The sequence below is a fragment of the Gymnogyps californianus genome, chromosome 7 (assembly GCF_018139145.2).
Source record: "Gymnogyps californianus isolate 813 chromosome 7, ASM1813914v2, whole genome shotgun sequence".
NCBI lineage: Eukaryota > Metazoa > Chordata > Aves > Accipitriformes > Cathartidae > Gymnogyps > Gymnogyps californianus.
The window spans coordinates 8,784,628-8,807,923 of NC_059477.1; the positions used below are offsets into that span (position 1 = coordinate 8,784,628).

The 23,296-nt window shown below is 38.7% G+C and overlaps 2 protein-coding genes across 5 annotated transcripts in view; one reads left to right on the top strand and one right to left on the bottom strand.

Moving 5' to 3' along the window:
* Positions 1-8,047, top strand: part of COL3A1 (collagen type III alpha 1 chain) — a 53,529-nt gene extending 45,482 nt beyond the window's left edge. For all 3 annotated transcript variants that reach the window (XM_050900394.1, XM_050900393.1, XM_050900395.1), the window contains 11 exons: positions 406-513; positions 922-975; positions 1,156-1,263; positions 1,894-1,947; positions 2,058-2,165; positions 3,390-3,443; positions 3,673-3,780; positions 4,449-4,728; positions 5,230-5,417; positions 5,601-5,843; positions 6,876-8,047. In XM_050900394.1, coding sequence (XP_050756351.1) covers positions 406-513; positions 922-975; positions 1,156-1,263; positions 1,894-1,947; positions 2,058-2,165; positions 3,390-3,443; positions 3,673-3,780; positions 4,449-4,728; positions 5,230-5,417; positions 5,601-5,843; positions 6,876-7,022 — 1,452 coding nt within the window. In that variant the 3' untranslated portion in view covers positions 7,023-8,047. The remainder of the gene's footprint in view (positions 1-405; positions 514-921; positions 976-1,155; positions 1,264-1,893; positions 1,948-2,057; positions 2,166-3,389; positions 3,444-3,672; positions 3,781-4,448; positions 4,729-5,229; positions 5,418-5,600; positions 5,844-6,875) is intronic.
* A 9,737-nt stretch (positions 8,048-17,784) lies between these two features.
* The window catches only part of COL5A2 (collagen type V alpha 2 chain), a 113,154-nt gene continuing 107,642 nt past the window's right edge, over positions 17,785-23,296 (bottom strand). For both annotated transcript variants that reach the window (XM_050900480.1, XM_050900481.1), the window contains 3 exons: positions 22,450-22,637; positions 20,334-20,558; positions 17,785-19,436 (listed from right to left, as the gene is read on the bottom strand). In XM_050900480.1, coding sequence (XP_050756437.1) covers positions 19,290-19,436; positions 20,334-20,558; positions 22,450-22,637 — 560 coding nt within the window. In that variant the 3' untranslated portion in view covers positions 17,785-19,289. The remainder of the gene's footprint in view (positions 19,437-20,333; positions 20,559-22,449; positions 22,638-23,296) is intronic.

The following is a 23,296-nucleotide window of genomic DNA, read 5'->3' on the forward strand; positions in this document are numbered from 1 at the left end:
AGAAAAATACTTTCACTTCCCTCCAGAAAAGGTGGTGTGAGGCTTGGTTTGTATTTCATCACCAATATAGTGATAGACCGGCATTTTTTTGTTAACTGCTTTGGCTATTGCTTTTGGGCACATAAGAAGAGACATACCAGTTTATTATTTCTTAGTTGACAAAACAATAAGGAACATTCCTTGGGTTCAATGGCCTTGCATGAATATTACCAGCAATGAAAAGAAACCACTTTGGCCAAGTCTTCATCTTTCTTATTTTGAGTATTCACAATCACCAAAGTCACACTGACCCTTCGCCTTATTAGGTCTCCTTCATAATCACTGCATATTTAATTAAAGATGTATAATACGATGGTATTTCCTAAGTACATTATCTGCCATGAAATCCTTTCCCTTTTTGTTCAGGGTGAAGATGGTAAACCAGGCACCAACGGTGTCCCAGGAGAACGCGGTGCTCCTGGGCCACAAGGTCCTATCGGACAAAGAGGCTTACCTGGAGAGCCTGGCAGAGATGTGAGTGGATGTGTTAGACCTTCCTGCTAGCTTGTGAGTTACAAACGGGAGACTCTGGGAGTAAATATGCTTTAAGGTTCACAAACCTCCCTCAAGTGCCTGATGCACAGGGGCCTGGGCAGATTATGTTCTCATGCAAGGTGGTGTAGCCTGCTGTCTCTGCTATACCTTTTACTACCTGTGGAGCACATCTCTGTCTCACTTGGAACTGAACAAGAGACTGCACTGCCCGTACGCCTACAAAATAATGCAGGTCTTACAGATCTTTTATGGGCCACTCCACCTCCAGGAACTCTTCCTTCTTGAAAACTCTCTCTTTCTTTGATGAGCATTATTTAAGCTTACTGGGAAACAAGCTGTCTATTTGTCATCCAGTTTATGAACAAACTGTACCACTCTTTTTTCCAGGGTAACCCTGGCTCAGATGGCTTGCCTGGACGTGATGGAGCCCCAGGAGGCAAAGTAAGGAATCACCAATATCTTTAGATTGCCAAATAAATGTTATGTAGAGATGACAATATACATCGTTCTGTGCTATGTAACTTGTTCCCTGAACCTCTTATGCTCCACTGAATATACTTTTTACATTGTAGTTCTGTAAAACGCTAAATTTATTATCCTGTCAACTGTTACTATCTGCAGGGTGACCGTGGTGAAAGTGGCTCTCCTGGCGCTCCAGGACCTCCTGGTCACCCTGGACCTGCAGGTAGCAACGGTGCACCTGGAAAAGCTGGTGAAAGAGGATTTCAGGTAAGACCAAAGTAAATAGCTTACTGCTTATTTACATACCCTTCCTATGCAAAGTCCATTTCATGCAGTAATAAAGTAGAAGTTTGAAAGAGTCATACATTTGTTACTGTCGTAGTTTCTTGGCATCGAGGACCTCTTATAAGAACATCAAGGGGAAAGACATCACAGTTTATGTTCATGATAACTGTATATAAATTAAGCTCAAAATTCACGTACTCCTTAGGATGCCAAAAAGCGCATCATCCCACCAGGCCCTATCTTAATTTCCATCCCATCTGGTGCTCCTGCAGCACAAGCGATGTTATTTATTTAAGACTTTGGAAGTCTTCAAGTTATTTCTGAGAAGTGCTGACACCAGCACAGCTTGAGCAGTGAGCACCTCACAAAATGAAGAAGGGGTCTAGTGCATGTGGTATGTATCAGTGCCTACAAGCAGCTGAGTAAGACTAACATTGATAGAAAAAGGAACTGGCCAAAATTCTTGCTGATTATGTAGTGTGTGTGTGTGTGTGTAGCTTCCCCTTGTTTCCGAACAGCTGCTGGCTTCGAACATACTGCTTATCTGGAAGTAAAAAGGCGGTCTAGTCAACTCCAAGTGATCCATACCATCTTACTCTTATTGTGTCACAGGGTCCACCTGGCCCTCCTGGCTCTACTGGTCCTGCTGGTGCTCGTGGTCCTGCTGTAAGTCATATTTAAAGTGTTTGTGATATCATACATTCACTATTTCCTGTTATTTGGGCGTTTCTCTTATTTCTTTATATATTCCTTTTATTGCAAATCTACTCTTAAAGGGTCCTCAAGGTCCTCGTGGTGATAAAGGTGAAACTGGTGAACGAGGCAGCGCCGGCATAAAGGGCCATAGAGGATTTCCTGGTACCCCCGGTCTCCCTGGTCCTCCTGTGAGTATTGTGCATTGGATTGGGAATTACAGCTGTTCTTAGTTTCTGTGGTTTAGGTCCCAGGTAACTAGTTAGCCTTAACTAATTTACTGAGGAAAGAAAAAAATTAGAAAGAACCTGTGTAATTTGATTGTCAAATGTGTTCAAAAGTCCAGATTCCCTGAATCAACCTGAAGTAAGTATTAATAAAGAACTAGAAGAAGCTTCTAGGAGCTAAAGCTGGGTTTGCTAGAATCCCTTTCAGCTACGTGTCTGCCTTTGTCTGGAACAAACGCTTTTTGCATTCATTTATAGGCTATTCCTGATTAAATTATAAAAGGTAGAAATAGGGGTTGAAATATCTAAGTCTGTTAGAAATCTATGCTAGACAGACAACTAAATCCATGAGAAAGCTACTCAAACACCTGTCATGGCGTCTTTTGCGGTAATTAATATTAGGGCAAAATGGGCATGAAATTGTAAATTACTGAATTGTAAACATGCATTACCATTTTGAACAGTTCTTAACAGCTAAAAGAATTGAAGGGTAGTAGACAGGGTATTTATAACAAGTAAAAACTTAAAAAGGGATTTATACCGAAAAGAACTATTAATAGCACTCGTGGTACAAGTGAGAATCAAGAAACCAAAACTCACTCACCAGTGATGGCAAAAAGATGGAAGTGTTAACTATAAATGCCACCAATACCAACCTATTTAACAACACAGTATAACCTGTTGTCTAATGTATAACATGAGTTACAAAAAAAAAAAAATCTGATGAATTCTCATGTACACTGTGACAGCGAGATGATCAATAATTTTTAAACATATGGCTTAGTTCTTTGCGATGCATAATAGAACAAATTTTTTGATGCATTTGAAAACATGAGTGTTTGTCAAATTATTTAAATAACTTTACTGGTAATATGATTAAAACTGCAGCATTTTGAGCCTATAGCTATGTATTCTTATGAATACGAGATTTCATCCAAAGCGCATTGCTGTCGGTTGGCTTTCTTGCATTTTGAATATCACATCACTAATATTTTTCCATATAGAGAAGTTATTTTTTTCTGGTTAATGGATGGCAACCATTCTCTCTCATATCTGACATAGTCTTTTTATAAGGATGTGTTTCGTATAATCTTAAAGATGTTTTCAATGCCTTTATTTAAGGTACATCCAGCTAGTTGCAAAATATTACTGGGAGGTGTATGACTGACTTTTTTCTTTTCTTCATAGGGTCCCCTGGGTCCACAAGGTGCAATGGGAAGTCCAGGAGCTTCAGGTGCAAGGGTAAGAAAAACGCCTTACTTAGCATAACTGGAAGGAAGATTCAGACTGTTTGTTTAAAAAAAAAAACAAAAATTTTAAATTGGCCGTCTTAACGGGCAACAGCTGAAGAAAGAGAAAACACCTGACAAGTCGTACAGAAATGTTTGAAATATCTCACAAAGTATTTCTGAATTTGAGATGATCTAGTAAACTATTTTGACCATATTATTTGTGTTCCCCATTGTTCTAGGGTCCCCCAGGACCATCTGGACCGCCTGGAAAAGACGGTAAAAGTGGCTATCCAGGTCCAATTGGTCCTCCTGGCCCCCGTGGTAACAGAGGTGACAGTGGCCCTGCAGTAAGTAAATTGTGCACGCTCAAGCAAGCAAATCTTTAGGGATTATTCATGAAACATAGGGCGCTCTCCCATTTAAATAGCTCCCTCAGAAAAATCCTGTATTTCATGGACAGAGTTTGTGGTAGGAGGTATCTAGCTATCAGGGCTAAATCCAAAAAAAATACAGATCATTTGTAGTTCAGTGTAACTACTGATGCACTGGGCGTTGTGTTAGTCTCAGATACTCACTGACTTTTCTGCGTACAACGGGAAGGCGGGATCTCCTCCTCCCTTCAGAGCACAGACTCCCTTTGTGTCTTGGAAGCTATGAAATGGGTTACCTTGACTCCTCAAGAGAGGCCAGTGCTGCAAAGGTCACTAGCATAGTCACTTCTAAAGCCAAGAAATGGTTCTTCTCTGGATTTTGGTGGAACGGGTTCCTTCTCCTTCTCAAAGCCCAGACAGAAGGACAGTCACAGCCTGACAAAATTCGGAAAAGAAAATTCCAATTTTAGGAGAATAAAGGCCTGGAAAGTCTAACAGAAGTTTATACATAGCAAGTGCCATTATTTAATGAATAACTAAATTAAATGTTTATGTGAGGATTCATTTTTTAAGATTACAGCCCACACAGACTTTTAGTTTTAACCTGTGATCTCTACTCAGCGCTATGTTCGCTATTTTTTTAGGGTCCACCAGGCCAGCCTGGTCTTCCTGGTCCTTCTGGTCCTCCTGGTCCCTGCTGTGGTGGCGTGGCTGCCCTGGGTGCTGGTGAAAAAGGTCCAGTGGGCTATGGGTACGAATATCGAGATGAGCCAAAAGAAAATGATATCAGTCTAGGTGACATCATATCTTCAATGAAATCAATTAACAACCAGATTGAAAACATCATTAGTCCTGATGGGTCACGGAAGAATCCAGCTCGTAACTGCAGAGATCTGAAATTCTGCCATCCCGAGCTCAAGAGCGGTATGTTAGGTTTTCATTTTCACCAATGGTAGCAGATCTTGATTTTTTTTTTTTCCCCATGAATGCTATTGTCTTTGAGTATTTAAATGCAGAGATCTGCTATAAAAATTTGATTTTTTTAAACAAGTGTCATGATAAAGATGAGAAATGTAATAATAATTTTAAACTTTAATTTGCTATGCATTTACACAGTATATACACTGACTTCAACTCCACTCCTTACATGCTTACAAGTGAACATTTGTCTAAATAATTTTATGGAAAAAACCCATGACAAGTAAAAGTTCTATATTAATTTCAAATGCCAGTCATATTACAGTATTCACATGAACTCAGTCTGGTTTTATATCATCTTATTTTCTGTGGCATCTCTTCTGTCAAAATTAATATGCTTCCTAATTTGGCTCAGGAATCTGGCATAGAAATAAGCTTCACCATCATGCAGTCAGGTTCTTCTCCAAATATATTAAGCCCCTTAACATATTTTTTTTTTACCTCTAGGAGAGTACTGGATTGATCCTAACCAAGGCTGCAAGATGGATGCTATTAAAGTATATTGTAATATGGAAACTGGTGAGACATGCCTCGATGCTAACCCCAGCACTGTGCCAAGGAAAAACTGGTGGACCAGCGAAAGCAGCGGAAAGAAACACGTTTGGTTTGGAGAATCTATGAATGGAGGCTTCCAGGTAAGAAATTACCACAGTTAACAGCCCAAAAGGTAGTACACGTGTTGTACTCACGTACATCACGACATACTAAAAAATAATCCTGAAATTAAGCTAAACATTTGGTGGATGAAATAATAGCTACATGGACTGTTCCTAGATATGATTAAACAAAAACTGTTGCTTATGTGTTGTACTCTGCAGTTCAGCTACGGAGATCCTGAGCTTCCAGAGGATGTCTCGGAAGTTCAGCTGGCCTTCCTCCGCATCCTCTCCAGCCGTGCCTCCCAGAACATCACCTACCACTGCAAGAACAGCATTGCCTACATGGATCAAGCCAGTGGAAATGTTAAAAAAGCTCTGAAACTGATGAGCTCTGTGGAAAGCGAGATCAAGGCCGAAGGAAACAGCAAATTCACATACGCTGTTCTGGAAGATGGCTGTACTGTAAGTAGACAAGACCTTAGTATGGTAGTTTAATAAATAATTCCCTCTAGAGGACTAGACCCATAAAGGAAGAGAGCACTTTGCATGACCTGGGTAAGGAAAGGACACAGCTGCACCTAACTGGGGACATTTAGATTCTGTACACCAGCAGTGTCACTCCTGTAGCAACTGTCGAAAGCGAGGTGCACTCCCATCTCAATCTGTGCTTGCTTTAGAGTCAAAGTCAGTGAAGTCACGGTGACCAAGTTTTGATCCATCCCACGTCAACTCTAAGATGATTCCTACTACTCTTAGTTTTAGTCATACAAAAAAATCAAGGCTAGCTGATTCAAGCCATGGGCTACGATTATGGGAAGGGGCAAACACAGTCATTTCACAGATGCACCATTGCTTCACTCTGCCTTGCTCGCTGCAGCAGAAAGCACTGGAGAGGAGCAGTAACACCGACGCGCATGCTGGTCTATGAGCATCTGCAGCCTTTTCAGTAACAAATACAAAACACCGTAACACCATCCACACTTTCTCCCTCCTCCTGTTTAAGGTCCCAAAAGCACAGCAAACACTGACATATACGGCACTGACATATACATCTACTTTGCAGCCACTTCATGGCCGTTTCTCTAACACAAACACGAAGAGCTACCTCATTACTGCTGTCACTTTCTCCTGAGGCCAAAACCACTTTCCAAACAGAGTAGCCATTTGTGCTATCTCCCAGCAAGCAGACCATGTTTCAGTCCTAAGTCAGGGCACTGGCACCGCTCCAGAGTACTCCCGTGTCCATCAGGGAGCCCATCCTTTCTGAGCCGCAAGGTCTACAACCCCACAAGACTTCACGTAAAAGGTTCAGAAATGGAGAATGTCTATCTACATGTTCATTTCTACAGCGGCTGCAACCAGTTTTCATGGTGTAGAGGGACATGTTAATATGGAAAGTGTGAAATCCAGTAAACTGTAGGATAACTTTCACATAGCCCAATGCCGATTTCTCTAACATGGTTTTTTTTTTTTCTTTTCTTTTCAACTTCACAGAAACACACTGGCGAATGGGGTAAAACAGTCTTTGAATACAGAACGCGCAAGACAATGAGGTTGCCTGTGGTTGATATTGCACCCATAGATATTGGTGGTCCTGATCAGGAATTTGGCGTGGACATTGGCCCGGTCTGCTTCTTATAAATCAAAGATCCTGCTCTTTCTGAAACCCCAGCAAACAGATTCACACTCCAACTGTGCTCCTTTGTTTTAGCCTTGTCAGCTAGTACAGGTGACCATCTGTATCCCAGTTATTTATTAACAAAATTTCTGGGGGAAAAAATCAATTTGATATTAAGGGTTATTTTTTTCGCTATTACACAAAGTACAGTAAAAATGCTTTTTTGCTCTATTTTTTTTACCAAGTTCCATCTTCAAAACATGTCTCCGTGGTGCTATAATACAACTTCAACACTTAATAAAACAACACTGTGTTCTATTAGTTGAATGTTAGCCAATTTACAAAGCACTGATTGCTCCCAGTACCAAAGTTTACCCTTCTTTCTAAGATGCAGTCCATAAAGCTAGAAAGACCTCCCTGTTTCAACTACCTCAACATGGACAGAAACCGGGATGTGTCTGATGAGTCAAACCAAAAATCAGTCAAATCAGTCAAAACACATTGGTCAATTCAGTGGAATCATTTGGTACAAAATTGTCTATTTCTGTACTGATTAGCTGTGAAAAAGTACAGTGTCTTTTAAGAGTTTCATACCTTAATGTCAGTAGTCACCATAATTTTATTGTTGGATTGTATTCTGTTATCAAAGGTGCTTCTCTACTTTCCTGTCATTGCTGGTCAAGACCACTAAAATTAGGGAAGTGTAAAAGACTAATATGATGGTGCTAATGTATTTTTCACTCCTAACTCTGCAAGTCAGGGTTATTGACTTGCTTAAAAAAAAAAAAAAAAAAAAAAAGAGGATTTAAACCAATTGTAAATGTCTCCTGTCAAAGATCGTCACTGGCATGTCATAGTTGAGAACTTTCTCCCTTCACTCTGTAAAAGTCAATAAAGATGCAAAATTGTGAACTTCTGTCACGTTAACACATTTATAGTGTTGAAGGTAAACCATCTTTGTAAGCTTTTATATGGTTGTTGGTCTATTCCTTACAGAGACACATAATAAAATATCTTAATAAAACTCCTTGTTGTTTCATAAAACTGACTTTTTTATTTTACTATTTGTATCTCTTTCTTCAAACAAATTAATAAGGCAGGACACAACTCTGGTACCACTTTAAATGATTTTTCTAAGATAACTTGTTTGAAGGAAAACTTGGTAATCCTAAGGGATGCCATCGATAGCATCCCTATACTATGAAATTTTCTTTCTTACTTTTTCCGCTCCTCTCCATCCAGTGGCTCATTTTTTCAAGCATGGTGAGCTTCTCTGACTATCAGCATGGATTCAGCTCTGACAGCAAGATCCAAACCAGCGCCCATGCACCTAGGCAGATCAGGTGGGAGGAAATATAAGAGCTTAATCCTCCCTCCCCCCAAAAAACCCTGCCTCAGTCTAAATAAATAGGCAGCCATAGGCTACTCTCCTTTCAGATGGCAGCTTCAATAGATAGCCTAAGGGTCTCCTACAGTGCAGGCTAGAGGCACTAGCTGTTTGATGAAGCTGACAATCTACGAGCATCTTGGTATTTCTTACGGCCACTGGAGCTGCACAACTAAGTCATCCCCAGATCTTAGCAAAAATTCAAGCAGACGCAATTACCACAGTAGTTTGGCGGCGCCTGAGCTTCAGGCCAGAAGAAGGAAATTAGCTGCACCCCAGAACCCGGGCCGTGAAACCTCTCCCAGAGGTAGATGCTGCTAGATGCTGCTCAGTCCTTCCCGTGAAGGAAGATCCAGAGCCTGCCCCCACGTCATTACCGCACCGCCACGTGTTGCTCCACAGCCCAGGATCATTAAGGACCCTCTGCAGCAAGGTCAGACAACAAAAATGAGGGAGAAAAAAATTCAGGTTCTCATTGGTGATTGATTATGGTCCGTGCATCCTCTGGGAATACTTTCTGGATTGGACTAAGCAGGAAAAATGGGCAGAGAAATGCTGTTTTTTAAGAAACCTCAACAGATTTGGGTCCGAGCCAAGACACTGCCCTGCTCTGGAATCCCTGCACGGAATTTGGACGTGCCCACGCAGAACCAAAGCAGTGCGGGTCTGGGGAGACCTTAACAGCACAAGTGCAGCATCAACACAGGCACGACTGTACTTAATGCAACATAAAAGAATAGTGCCAACAATTCATAAAAAATATTGGCTCTCGCAGGAAACCTCCTCATTTTATGGTGAAAATAGCTACCGTTTATGGAAGATGAGAATTACATGTACATAGTAATATTAATCTGACATAAATTACATGGGAGGAAGTCTTTTGGTTGGAGTTGAAATTTTATGAAAGCAGCTGGTAGGAATGCTGCTGGTGGAAAAATGCATTGGAAAAACCTGTTCTGAATCTCCACGGCAGAAAAAAATAGCCTCTGTAATCTCCAGTACTACTGTGGCTGAGTGAAAGGCTGGTAACAATTACTCAACCTTAAAACTGAAGGTTTGGGGGCTTTTTTCTAAAGAAAACATACAGTCATCAAGTCTTTGATTAGTAATTTCTACTCATGGAAGGTGATTACTGGAACGTTTGTAGAAAACACAAAGAAATAGCCAAGAGCACCATAAAATAACTTACTTCATCCAAATGCCTTAATTTTTTTCAGAGGGTCACTTATTAAGCCACCATGATTCTGATACTTCTGTACTTTTATAGAAAGGTCTTTGAAATAATAGAAATATGAAACAGATCAGGTAAATAAACAAGAATTAGCTTAGAAAATAAGGCTAGCCTTTAGGAGATTTAGATTCTAATCCTGTGGGTTTGGTTTTTTTTTTTTTTTTACACTGATTTACTGTGTCAGCCTGCAAAAGGGTCTAGCTTTTATTTTACATAGGACATATAATTTTAAAAAAAAAATCTTACCTGACACTTTCCGGCTAGCAGCACCATTACACACTGTTATAGAGCAGCACATCAAGTTCGTAGACTACAGGACTCCTGGGAATAACCCCCTTTCACGCAGGTAACTCATAGAGGTCTTTGAAGGCTGTACGGAAACACCAACACCTGCTTTCAAGCTCTAAGATAAGTTGATTTTTAGGCACATATGCCTAAAAGTGCATCTTCCTCTGGTATATAAATTTAAAGTTGTATTGGAGAAAAGAAAAAAAAATAATAGTGTAGTCTACACAGTTGAAAGAGAGGCATGAAGTTGAATGAGGGGCATGAAAAAACAAGGAAAGAAGTTGCCCACACAGTAATAAGACTGATAGAAGAAATTTCTTCTTTCTGACCCACACCTTCTTATTCAGTCAGATGTTACAGCAGTCGATATTCATACACTTCATAGCACATTACTCTGGCTCTTTGGGGAAAACAAGAAAAGAAACAAAACAAAAAAAACCCCAAAACTCTGCCTCAAAGAGTTTCGTGGGTCATACCAACAGCTTTAAGATACCACTAATTTAGGTTTTAATATTTCCTTGGCACTTCACCTTTCCAATTAATTGCAGGTTGTCACCTAAAGGTGTAGCTCTTTTGCAGGACACCAGAGCTTTTCTTCCGGTGAACATGGACTCCCTGACTATTGTCTGTGGCACGGGGACTATTTCAACACTTCCTTTCTACATTCGTTATGGAAATTATGTTTAAAAAACCCAAAACACAACAACAATCCAGCAAACCCCTCTCTAACAGAAAAACTTTGCTATCTGATTAGGCCTTAATTTTAAACAATTTATAAACACCTGTGAATCACTCACTTATACAGCCTTACCTCCCTTTGGGTGAGACGTAAGGCGTTCTCCATGGCCACCGTATCTAGCAGCTGCGTGGCTCCAGGCAGTGCTTTAAAAACCCCACAAGCCCCCTTTCACAACCCTCGGTGGGTGCAGCGTGAGAAATCACTGCAGAAGCAGCTTGGCTTCAGCAATCCTCCCCGTTGGAGGCAACCACCTAGGGACAGCTGCTGGCAAGAGATGAGCCGTTCAGTGAGTTTGTGTCTCTGCAGCTCTTCACCTCGGTGGTAAGCTTGCAGCTAGAACCAGGCCAGGGCAAACAATCGCTTATAATGGGGTTGTGATGGTTTCTGAATTTTAATAGCTACTAGGAATTTTTTCTGGAAGCTGGCTAATTATCAACAACTTTCCTTGCTAAAAGAAGGAAGCTAGATATTTAAATAAGCAACAGTGTAACTTGTAACCCTCACTTTGATGTGACATCAGCTAAATAGTCTTAAGCCTCTATTTGCAGGCAGTAACTTGGAGTTAAGAGCCGTCTACGAGAATTTTGAATTCATAAAGGTGAAAGATCTTCCCAACACACACTTTGCCGTGCTACGGCTGTCCTGATAGCTTTAGTAGAGAAGTCTAACTTCTAGTGTTCCTTATCAGCTGCCTATTATTTATATAAGCTGGAAAATGTGTTAATTTGGAGGACTGGCTACTGTTTATGACAGTAACACAGCTTCATTGTAGTCACCAAATTAGAATGTATTTCTTACTACAGATAACATAGCCATTTCAACCAAGACTGAAACCCTAATGATTATTTGAAAAATCATATCCATTTCTTTTCACCAGGAAAGAAGTCAGGTCTGGCAGGCTCCGATTTTTAAACCAAGTGCTTCTCTTCTGGAAATGTGAGTAATGAGGCACTTGTTGCACAAATGTTAGGCTACAGTAATGTATGAAATATTTTTATGATGATTTACCATTTTAATTCAACACGTACTTGTAATCAGATGTCCTCGGTTATATAGATCTTGTTATGCTCTTAAAGAAAATCTGCAGAAACTATATCTATCTCTAGATTTAAAGTACTAGAAGAGAAAGATATTTTGCAGGTGGTTTTAGGATTTGGGAGATGAAGAGATGCTTTCTGTGTTTCTGCCTACCTGTTTACTGGGAGGAGGCGAGATGTAGTTCACCTTACACTGAGGGATTGCTGTTCCAGGATGAATGCAGAACAAAATCCTGGTGGTCTTGTCTTCCTACCTGCTCTTTGTCCCGCAGTAGCTTCAGCCTAGAGGATGTCTTCTGGAAGCATTGACTGTAACTCACACTGCTGCTTTCCCGTCCCCGCAGCCACTCCTTGGCTGTACCTTGTGACCTCTCCTTCCTAGATGGCCATTGGTCATCATCTTTTCTTTTTTTGCCGTAAGTTGTACCTGGCAAAGCTATGCTTATCCAAAATTTCTCTCTGCCAGAGGAGGTTCATGAGATAAACTGCACGACCTCCTTTCAGTATACCCTTAGCCGTGGACATCTCTGGATTAAAGGTCAAAACTTAAGTTTTGTTGCTGAATCCACGTCCACATCCACCGAGAACGCAGTCATTAGAAGATGACTCTTGAAGGCACTGGAGATGTTCCAGTTTCAGTGGGGTTTTGTGAATGTTCCTACCATAACTCACATTTCAGCTTCACTATCTTTGTTACAGTAACTCCAAGGTACCTGAAAAAGTCTACTCATTCCTCCTTTCAGTTTGGTAGCATCTGCAAAGCAGAGATTAAGATTCCTATCAGGAAATGGCTGAATTGATATGGCAGCAGGAAATGCTTTTGACTTACTCTAATTTTTGTGTAGAATCACACAGCATGTTCTTTAGAGGGCAGAGGCTCCTAAATTACAATAATGGCTCCCACAATTGTCACAATCTTCTGTCAATGTCGTGTTTCTTTGTCGCAGGGAAGATTGCTCCCTACCAAACATGTAAAATATTTTGCTGAAGTTTCTAGAATTGTAATAATGTTCTTCTGCCATAATTGGTTGGTATTTGTATCAGATTTTTCACTCAGTTGACTAAGGCCAAAAAGCAGTTCTGTGATGCTTTGTCAGACGCCATGTCATGTGAACTTGCATGTCTCTCTTCTGCACAAACACTCCTAAAGAAGGCTGCAGTCTTCCCTGGAGGATGGATAGTAATACCTCAATTGAGGAACTAGTTTTGCCATAGAAACATTTGCTCATGCACCATTCTCTGATATTGGGAACACAACAGATCACAGTGATTATGAAATATTATTTAGAAAAAACTTAAGCCAGAGCTTATAGAAAGATGGCTTCTTACTCTAACAGCAAGGAAATAAAAATGTGCAAGAAACTAATGCGAGGGATGGAGGAAAAAATTGACCTCTCTAGTATCCTGCTCAAACTAGAGTGTTGCCTGATACCTTAATACTTTTCCAGACCTTCTCCCAACAAATGATAAAACATACAATGCTGATAGCACAACAGGTACATTAGCAATTAAACTCTCTGAGTTTTCTCCTATGTTGTGTAAATCTATAAAGCATTTCAGTTTTAATCTTTGCCTCACTCTGCTCAGGTCCTCCTGAACACTGTCCGATCCATTGGTTCTACTACAGCACGGCCTGTTTCTCATCTCTGACATCGTGTCCTTTCTTCTTTGGCTTGTGGAAAAAGCAGATTTCTTTTACTATTCCTAAAGATATTGTCCAATAATCACTTCACAGGAATGAGCAGCAATTGCACAAGAAAGCTGGTCTTTTGCACCTAGTTTTCCCTTTGTGACCATACATATGCTCTCTTGGGGCAGACAGGGTTTAATGCAGGTGATTCTCAATTGTAATTCATCATATTCTTCATAATGGTTCTCACGATCTCTATTTGATACATTAATAAGCATTACCTCCGATTTTAACACGAGCTAAATTTCTGAATAGCATGACAGCAGGGAAAATAGGCTGACTAAAAGCATTCTACCTTTTAAGAAACTGAATCTAACTCTCAGGTACCCATCTCGCAATTTTGCTCAAGAAGGCTCCTTTATGGATATTCTGAACTCTGCAGATGAGTGAAAATCACTCATGCTTGAAATCACACACTTCAACAAAACTCCTAGCAAGCAAACTGCAATCCACTGGACACAATAATCCAAAATCAAAATGATGTATTTTTTCTAGCATAAACACACAGTTTGGCAAATTTGGTCTATAGGTCCACAGTTTCCTTGGCATTTCTATTTCAGCTATTGAACTGCTGATTTTGTTTTACCTTTTGTCATGAATTTTTTCTATGATAATACCATCATTGTCTAATACTATCATTTTTACCTTGTTTTCTCTATGGTATTGGCCTACGTGCAGGGAATCTTTTTTCTTCCATTACCATTTCTACATTTCCGTTTAGTTCTGCTTTTCCTTTTGCAATTGTTTCACTCTGTCTTCCTGGAATCCTATTCTTTTTATAAATATCCTCTCTCAGCGAGACCAACTGCTTAGTGAGTAGTAAACCTTCAGTATAGCCTTCGTCTCCTGAAAAAATAATTTAAAAAATCCATAGATTATGAGACTGTTTACCAGCCCAATAACTACTTTGCTTAATCTCAGGCAGCGACAGGAGATAAAAGAAACCCAGGGGCTCTTACCCTACGGTAATAAGAAAAATAATGCTTTTTGCTCTTAACCCATTTTTAGACTCTTTAATTGCCTTCATAGAGGAAAAAAATCTTCCTCATTCTCCTCTATTTGCTTGCTCTGTTTTGTAGACTTTGGTTGTGTTGTTTCTAGCTATAATGTCGTGACATTTTCTTTCTTACATTTCTGTGTTGCTTGATGCATTCTTCTACTGAATGTAGTAATCCTGGTACTCTACAGAATCTTTTTAGTATTAAAAACTTACTGACTCTTTATGATAGCTACAAGGAAGCTAACAGATAGGCAAGGAAGGAGTTTGGAAGGGAGAGGCCATGAGATTTGAATTTATGCTCTCATGCACCCAGAGACAACAGAATAACCACTGAGCTAGAGGGGAGTACCAAAAGAGAAGCGAAAGAAAAAGGTCTATATGGAAGGAGGGTGGAGGAGATGCGTCTTAAGCTGCTCCACCAGCCTGTTAAAAGAGCAAACATTCAGCCAAAATGTAAACTCTTCTTCATAGTCACTCTAAAACTGAGGTGCATAAATCCAAAACTCTGATTCGAAAAAACCACCTTGTTCAGGGAGGACTTAAACCATCAATTCCTTGTTTGCCTTACATTTTAAGCATCCAGAACCGCTCAGTATAAACAGCTCTCTGCTAGAAGGCTCTGATGCAGTAGGGAGGCTACGATCACATTTGATGTATGCATTCAGAGCTAGGCTCCTCAAGGAAATACAGAAGGAGCAAGAACATTTTTTTCTTTTTACAATATTAACATTACTTAATTATACAGTATATAAAGCAATATTAATACTGCCCAGTTAAACCACTGGGCATGTTAGCTGATGTATCCAATAAACTGTAGCACTGTGATCAGTTCTGTCCTCTGTATCTCTTTCTGCTCAAAATAAATTAAGAGAAAATGTCAAGCAGGAATAAGACAAAAAGCCTTGGAGAAAGCATTATTAAACTCCTTACAAAATAGAATATATATTTAATATAAAGGTGAAAGATCATTAAAACTAGTCAACAGCAAAATATGAATATGCTCAGCAATACTTGAATCTCAGTTCTCTGTTCATTGTGCTTGCAAATAAACAACCTTTTTCATTTCTGGGAAAATTTATCATAACCTCCAAGGCCCACTGAGCATATCTGAAAGATCTTTCACATTTTTTTTCTCTCTCAGCAAAAATGTATTCTTTCAAAGTTTTAACTTGAAAGAAAACTAGAAGTAAAATACACTGTAAAAAGTGGTCAGTGTTAGGAGACACTGCTTGAGAAAAGAAATCCAAAATGGATTCTACTGTGCAGCTGTACAATATCTAAGCTGTGAGGGTGAAAAATTAGTGTTAAAAAACCTCATAGCCCTATAGACCAAAGCTGTTGCTTTTCATACTTGGCTGCTTTTTTTGTTCTCGGTGAGGCATTAGAAAGGATAGGCTCCCATTCCACTGATAGGGCCCCTTGCACTAGGTAAGCTCTGCTTGGTCCCAAGTCTGTAATCAGCTGTGTAATTACATACAAAGTCTGGTATTTTATATCTAGAGTTCAGTGGCACAGGGATAAAAGCATGACAGTGACGATACAAGCACCTTCAGAACAAACATTGCAAATCCAGGTAAGTTGGTTAGAATCAAATTATAAAAGAATCCACAGGTCTTTCTCTAAATGTTCAAGATAAACTACTGCATCAACTCCACCACTGATGTAAACAGAGTAAGTGCCAAATTATAAGCAGTGAATAACATTATTTTACCTTCTAGATGAGATTTTAGTGAATAGTTGCCACACAACTATTGCACTACTGTTTTTGAGAAACCAAGAGAGAAGGTGTCAGCTACTGGCAGTCCTGGGGTTCATTCCTCACTGAGGACAGGTCAGCTATGAAAAACAATAGCAATGACCAACTCTTATAACTCCAATTTAACTTAAACACAGTCTCTGATATTATATCGTCATAACCACTCTAAAGTGCCTTTTCTACCATTTCTGAGGCCATTTGCAACAAAGACAGAACTGCACTAAATGTCATAGCTGGTATTTACTTAATGCTACTTCACAAATTAATCAACCTTTTGCAAATTATCAGCTCATTCATTCTAGGTTCATGAAATTAAAGCTGTACTTACATGAGGCTATGCCACATTGCCTGAATAAGCGGTAAAGCAGTTTAAAGCAGTGAAATTCCCCCCACCTCTTTTTTTGTGTCTGCTTAAAAAGATTTTACAATACTTTAAGGAATGCTTAAGCAGGCAAAAAGATGTAATATACACGTATGTTATAAACATAGTTAGTCAAGAGAAGGAAAAAAGCATCTCCAACCACTTGCATTACAAAGACTCCTCAGTTAACTACCCAAATTTCCTGAGCGCTCACACTTCAAGTGAGACTTTGCTTCAGTGATTCTCCAGCAATGGTTTTTATAGAATATTACCTCAGACTACTTTCTAGTTAAAGCTCTTTTTCAGTGCTCAAGGCACCTGGTTGAGGAAATACTGCATGCTTCATATGGAGATAGAGATGCAAAGAGAGACTTGAAAAGAAAAAAAAAAAGTATCCTTCATAATGAAATACTCTTCTCCTTCAACAACCTCACAAAACATTTATACTAATCATGGATTATAACACTCTACTGATGAAAATCAGAGATTAAAAATAACTTTCAAACATGCATCTATATTCCAAGTGTTATTTATTTTGTGCATCTGGATAAATGTCCTGTAGAGGTATGATCACAGCCACTGGATATCTACCTTTGCATGAACATGTTGGAGCGAGCCATTACACCTCAGATTATTCAGTGAAATTAATGTTATCTAAAACTTCTCAAGGATCCAATACGATAAGCTAACTCCCAAGTCACATATTTATAGAAATTATTTCATGCTAGTAAAAGAGAAATCATAGAGTTCCTGCTTGGATAATAAAAGCAAACAGATAACATCAGCATGAACCTGTCAACTTCCCAGTCCCTACCTACCCTGTATAGACGTGCATATGGACAACCTGGAAAATTGCAAAGCTCCTACCCTTTCAGAAGGAGGAAAGGAACGAAAATTCTTGCCTGCCTTGCTACAATGCAGCTTTATGGCTTGTCCAGTTCTATCAGTGATAACTTACGTTGACACTGGGAATTGCCGAAGTGACATTTTATTCAATCTTGAATAAATATTCTCTTTCTCTGGAGAGTCTCAACCAATACTAGTTAGGTAGCTTTAACAGGACTGCCGGTGATTACTTCATACAAATTCACGCCTATCTTGCAAAAACTGGCACAGAGGGCATTATTCAAAATACCTTTATATTCCTATGTGTAAAATACTTCAGGAGAATGCATTGCAAATGAGTTATTCAAATAGCAACAAAACAAAAGTTAAATACTTCTATTTTTAATTTCCTGGAAATGAACTCATATGGGACACACTGGAAGGAATTCTACAAAAAGGAAACCACTTACATAGCGAGAAGCATGTATTTAATTAAATGCTTTGCAAAGATACATGAATAAAGCTATGTGCATGACTTTCTTTAGGGATGGCCCCAGCTGTTTATTTTTTTTTTTTTAAGGAACAAACAAAAAACGTGGAGAGCACAGATGCAATAAAGAAACAAAAAAACTAAGTTTGTACCCACATACTTTACAAAATAAAGCATGTTAGTGGTACAAAACATTCTATATACTGTATGACCAACAAATAAATGCACTGTAACATTGTTCTCTCAAACACCATAAGCCTAACAGCTAAGCTCTGAAAATGACATTGACAGTAGGCAACTTTATTTCATCCGCCTTCTACAGAGTCATTTAGCACCATCACTTTTTTGTTGTTTTTGCCCTGCCTATCTCCTTTCTCGAAATAACAACAGAAGCATAGCACCTTTTAATAGCTAAAATAAAAACAGGAATATTAAATGCATCCCAACTTCCAGAGATGAGGTAGCTCATGCTAAGAAATGATGGAACTTTCTTGCCTTGACAACTCAAGGCCAGTAAGTCCAATTACTGGTGATGCATGTCTGGATGTCAGCTAAAAACAATGAATTTCTAAACTTTCTTTCTCTTTATTAGCAATTGGTCTGGTATACATGTGAATGATTTGCAACATACATAAATTGGCGCCATATATAAGACATCTGTATAATTTGATATGTAATGGCTTCTTAGATGGGCAAGTATTGGAAAATCAACAAGTATCGGGTTTAAGATGTATTTTGAAGATTAAGGATAATTTAATGGAATTACACAGCGACATTGTGAGAAGTGAAGTCTGGCCTTGAAATTTAAGATATGGGACACCCCTACTGAAAACTCGTATTTACCCCAGTAGTATTTTTACTTCATAAATTGATCATGGCTATGGAATACTCTTCTGAGCAGACTATTACATAGGGAAGTGCAGGAAAGACAATGCCAAATTAAGATGATCTTGTCTGAAGAGATTTTCTTCTACAAAAGACATCGATTTCTGTGAATGGCTATCATACTGGCAACCACAGGAAGACAAACTGGGGTAGAGGGAGTAGGTATGATTGAAATATAGCCAATGGTTCACAAAAGTGCTCTACTTTTCTGTTATTCAGTATGCATCCAAGCAAAAGAAATAATCCTTAGAGCTTTACATAGTCCCACATTAAAACTATCTATTTTGAATACCTGTAAATTTCAAAATCATTTGAAACAAAAGCAAGGAAAAAGATTCATATTACTTTTAAAAGGTGGTCATCGATGCTCTTAAAATTGTACTGTTGTACTAAAAAGTTGGTTTCAATCATTTAAAACGGAAGGTTTGTAAGTAAAATAAATATTCAAAAGGAGGCCGGGCATTTAAAAAGAACCGTATGTACAATGCTGATCCAATATCAGCCATTACTTCAAGAGTCTCAGGATTAACTTCAATCAGTCTAAGTTCATGTGTTTAATTGCTGCTGTTGCTGGGTAGTGTGTTAATTTCCCCCCTTCCTCTTACACAAAGCAAACTGGCCCGATTTCAATTCCAAATTCCTGGTCGGTACTGCCAATGTCCACCGGTGCAATATCTATGATGGGTAAGCGTGCCACGTTCTGTGTTCTGTACTCAAAAACAGTCTTGCCCACATTCCCATTACGTTTCTGGAGGGGGGGGGGGGGGGGGGGTGGGGGGGAGAAAAGAAAAGAAAAACTTAGGCCAGAGCTCATATCAGAAACAGCCTGAATTCCAGCTGGCAAGTCAGTTGTCTGATAGTTCAGAAGGATCTCACTGTATCTTCGATAAGCAACACACCCCCGCCTGTACTGCACCTTGGTTATTTTAAAATGTACATATCTTGCTTTTACAGTGATGAACAGACCCGTCAGATTGACACAGCAGGATCTTCCCCTCGAGCTGGACTGATTTTTCTTTATGTTATGAAATCCTTCTCTATGTGTTAATACGTGCCTGCACACATCATCTTGGGCTATATTACTTTAAAGCACAGAGAGTACTCTTATTTCAAGTGCAAAACTAATTTTAGAAATATTTTGCCAGAACCTTGGACTTGGCTGAGAATGCTATTGAACATGAAAAAATTTACTACCTGCTGGTTTTTATGCCCACTAAGAATTTTTGGGGGGAACATTTTCCTTTCCAACTCAGTCAGTCATAGTACCAATAAGTTTCCTCCAGTGTATTGCTGCAATAATCTTACTCATCTGGCAGACAAATGCTTGAGGTTATCTGACCAATTTGTGTGATTCCACACAGAGGTAAACAAATACGGGGAAATGCAAAATGGCAAGATACGTATCTCAGTATGCTCACTACTAAGTAGTAATTTGTAAATATCCTCTAAATAGTGCAGACTTGTATTATGTGAAGCTAGAATTGTAGTAAAATACCTATTTGATCAGTTACTTCTACAATTCATGATAAAATTCTGCAGCATTTTAATTACTTCATTCTATAGATTTTTTTCTAAATCAAGGAAGAACTGAAAAAAGACAAAAGTCCTTTTTCTCCATAACAAATGATAAAACCCCCAAACTTACAGAACAGCTGTCATGAAGAACAGTGTATCTGAATCGGCTGTTTCCCTCCGCTTTGATCTCCAGGTCATTGGCCCCTTTCAGAATTACAGCTTTTTTCAGGTTCTTCGTCTGGTCATCCATGTACCCAACGCTGTTTTTACACAGGTAAGTGATATTCTGGGAAGCTTCCTTTGATAGGAGGCGCAGGAATGTCATCTGAGTGACAGCTGTATCCCCATACACAAACTGAAGATAAAGAAATAGATCAACATATATTATGTGAAAATTCATTAAGAGTTCATGAATTTTAGAAATATCTGTCATTATCATAACCCTTCCCAGACATGACTAGCAGGAGCCCTATTGCATAAAATCTAAGAATGGTTTCTTTTGTAATTTGCTGCCAGTTGAGGACAAAGAAATGTAGACATCCTGTAACAGGGAGCATTTTGGAGAATTTTGACCATAAAGCTCTGCAGGTGAACAACTCAAAGGCAGTTGGGCCTCCACAGACATGCCAAGTTCTGGAATGAATTCTGCCTTGTTTCAAAAAGGGATTCAGTAGGAGCCAAGCCTTACATGTGAAATAGTGCATTAGAGCAACCTCAAAGTAGATAAGGAACATCAAGCACAGAAAACCCTTTTATAGTGTACCTGCTATATTGCAACTTTAGCAACTTGTTTTCTATAGGCTTTGTATTGTATTTAGAAGCATCACAAACAGCCAGTCTGACTATATAAAAATAACTATACATTTACATAGGGACTTTATCAACTAATTAACTTGCACAGAAGTTTGACAAATGTTTTATGAAGTGCCACTGTTTCTATAAAAAACAGAAGCAATTTCTTTACCAATAACAAAAATTCTAAAGTTCTTGAGATTTTTTCCCCTATCTGTGCAGGTTTGATTTTATTCATGCTTTATGAATCACTGCAACATAAAAAATAACAGTCAAGAATGACTAAAAATGTATACATTTCTCTGAAACTGGTGAAGAAAAAAATTTATGCATTGACACTGTCATTTTGTACAAAATGTGTTATCTCTGTTTAGCAATCTCGGACATATTTATTATTTAGAATCTGTAAGGAGTGCATATGATTATTACACAGATCATACTATTAGTTATCAAATCTGACTGTTTTCAAAAATGAAATATTCTTTTATAGTATTCTTCAATAATTTCTTCCTCCAAAGAGCGTCTGACTTACAAAAACCCTATGTGTAGCTCTGCAGGCAGCTAAACATCAGCTGTGACATCTTGGGTCATGGCAAGTTCTCCTGAATTTAATAATAAGTGAAAGCATCTCAAAAAAGCAATCAATATCACTTCTGTTCTCAATTGTTGAAGTTCTGAGCTGTTATCAGGAATCCAGTTGATAACAGCATTGTTTTTTACACACCAAATACTTATTTTAAAGATATTTAATTACTCCCTATGAAATAATAATTGAAAATATTTTCTGTGCTTTTCATTTGATGAACTAGGAATAAAAATGGCAAAAGTTGGTTAATTAATTATATACTTTGCATAGCATAAACTTCTGTTATTTGGCAGGATCATTAAGCCTACTTTTAGAAGTTACCACAAAGGAAAAACCCAACAGAAAACTGAGTGGAATTTTTGTCTGCCTGGAGACTGATGCATTCAGCATGGAGCGTTCTGACACATATGATAGCTATCATACTTTCTTTAAAAATGAATTTATAAAGTAAGTTTTGTATTTTTTAGCAGTAAAGAGTTTTCTGAAAGAAAGAGTAAAATCCAATTAAAACAGCAGTGATTTAAATCATATATTAGGGTAAAAGTACACTTTTTTAAGGACAAGGATAGTGAGTTACTAAAATAGATTGCTAGAGAAGTTGACGTTTTGGGGATCAAGAGAAATAAATCTCTTCCAGCAGTGGTCTACTTAGAGCCAATCCTGCCTTAGATGCACTTGCATTGTTTCTCCCAGCTCTTTCCTATATTTACTGTATGGTAATAACAAACAATTGAATGTAACCCAGACAATCAATAGTTACAATGTTCTGACCGTAGCATAATCTGCTCAGAATAGCAGATGAAGTTCTAAACCAGAAGGAAACAAGTTTCATAGAAGTAAATTCTCGACATTAAATATATTTTGTTACCTGTGATCCCCTGTTCATATCAAGGCCGTACCAAATGGGCTTTAAGTCAGACGACCTGCTGGCCCACCATGTTTTACGTGGTATAGTAGACGGGTTTGCAGAAATACAGGTCTCTCCAGTTTCCATGTTGCAGTATACTTTTATAGCATCTTCAACACATCCTTGGTTAGGATCAATCCAATATTCACCTACAAAGAATATAAAATGTGATTCCGTTATATTATAAAGATTCTTGAAATAACTGGGGAGATATAAGCAAAAGTATGTCACAACAGTACAAAACACAAGGCAAAACAGACATATGTTTCACGTATCAATCTGATATGTGTTTTGATGTGTGCTTCAGGTATACACTATAATGTTGCTTCAAGATACAAGCTGATCAGTATTTCAAATATTTCAAAATTGAGGAATTCAAACTTGAAAGCTCTTTAAGGTTAAGGTCGTTTAAATCCATTGCAAAGCTCCTGAACATTCCGAGTGCATAAAGAACACACAGTGGCTAGAAGACAATTTTCTCCACATACGAGAAACCGATGGCAGCCCCTCCTAATATTGACGTTGGAAGCAAAGTTTCAGGAAACGGGGCAAAAGCTGGTAAGGCCTGCCACAAATTATCTCTACCTTCCAGTCTGTTCTGATTTATCCACTGATAATCCATATAAATTAAGGAAACTCCTAAATGGCATGTCAGCGCATTACCACCTACAAATGGCCAGTATGGAGCAGCAGCGCAGAATTCTGGATGGAAAGCACTCACAGGTCATCAGCCCACAAGTAACATTTTGAGCTAACAGCAATTAAGCAAATATTCACAACTGGCATACCAATCTATCTCTATCATCAT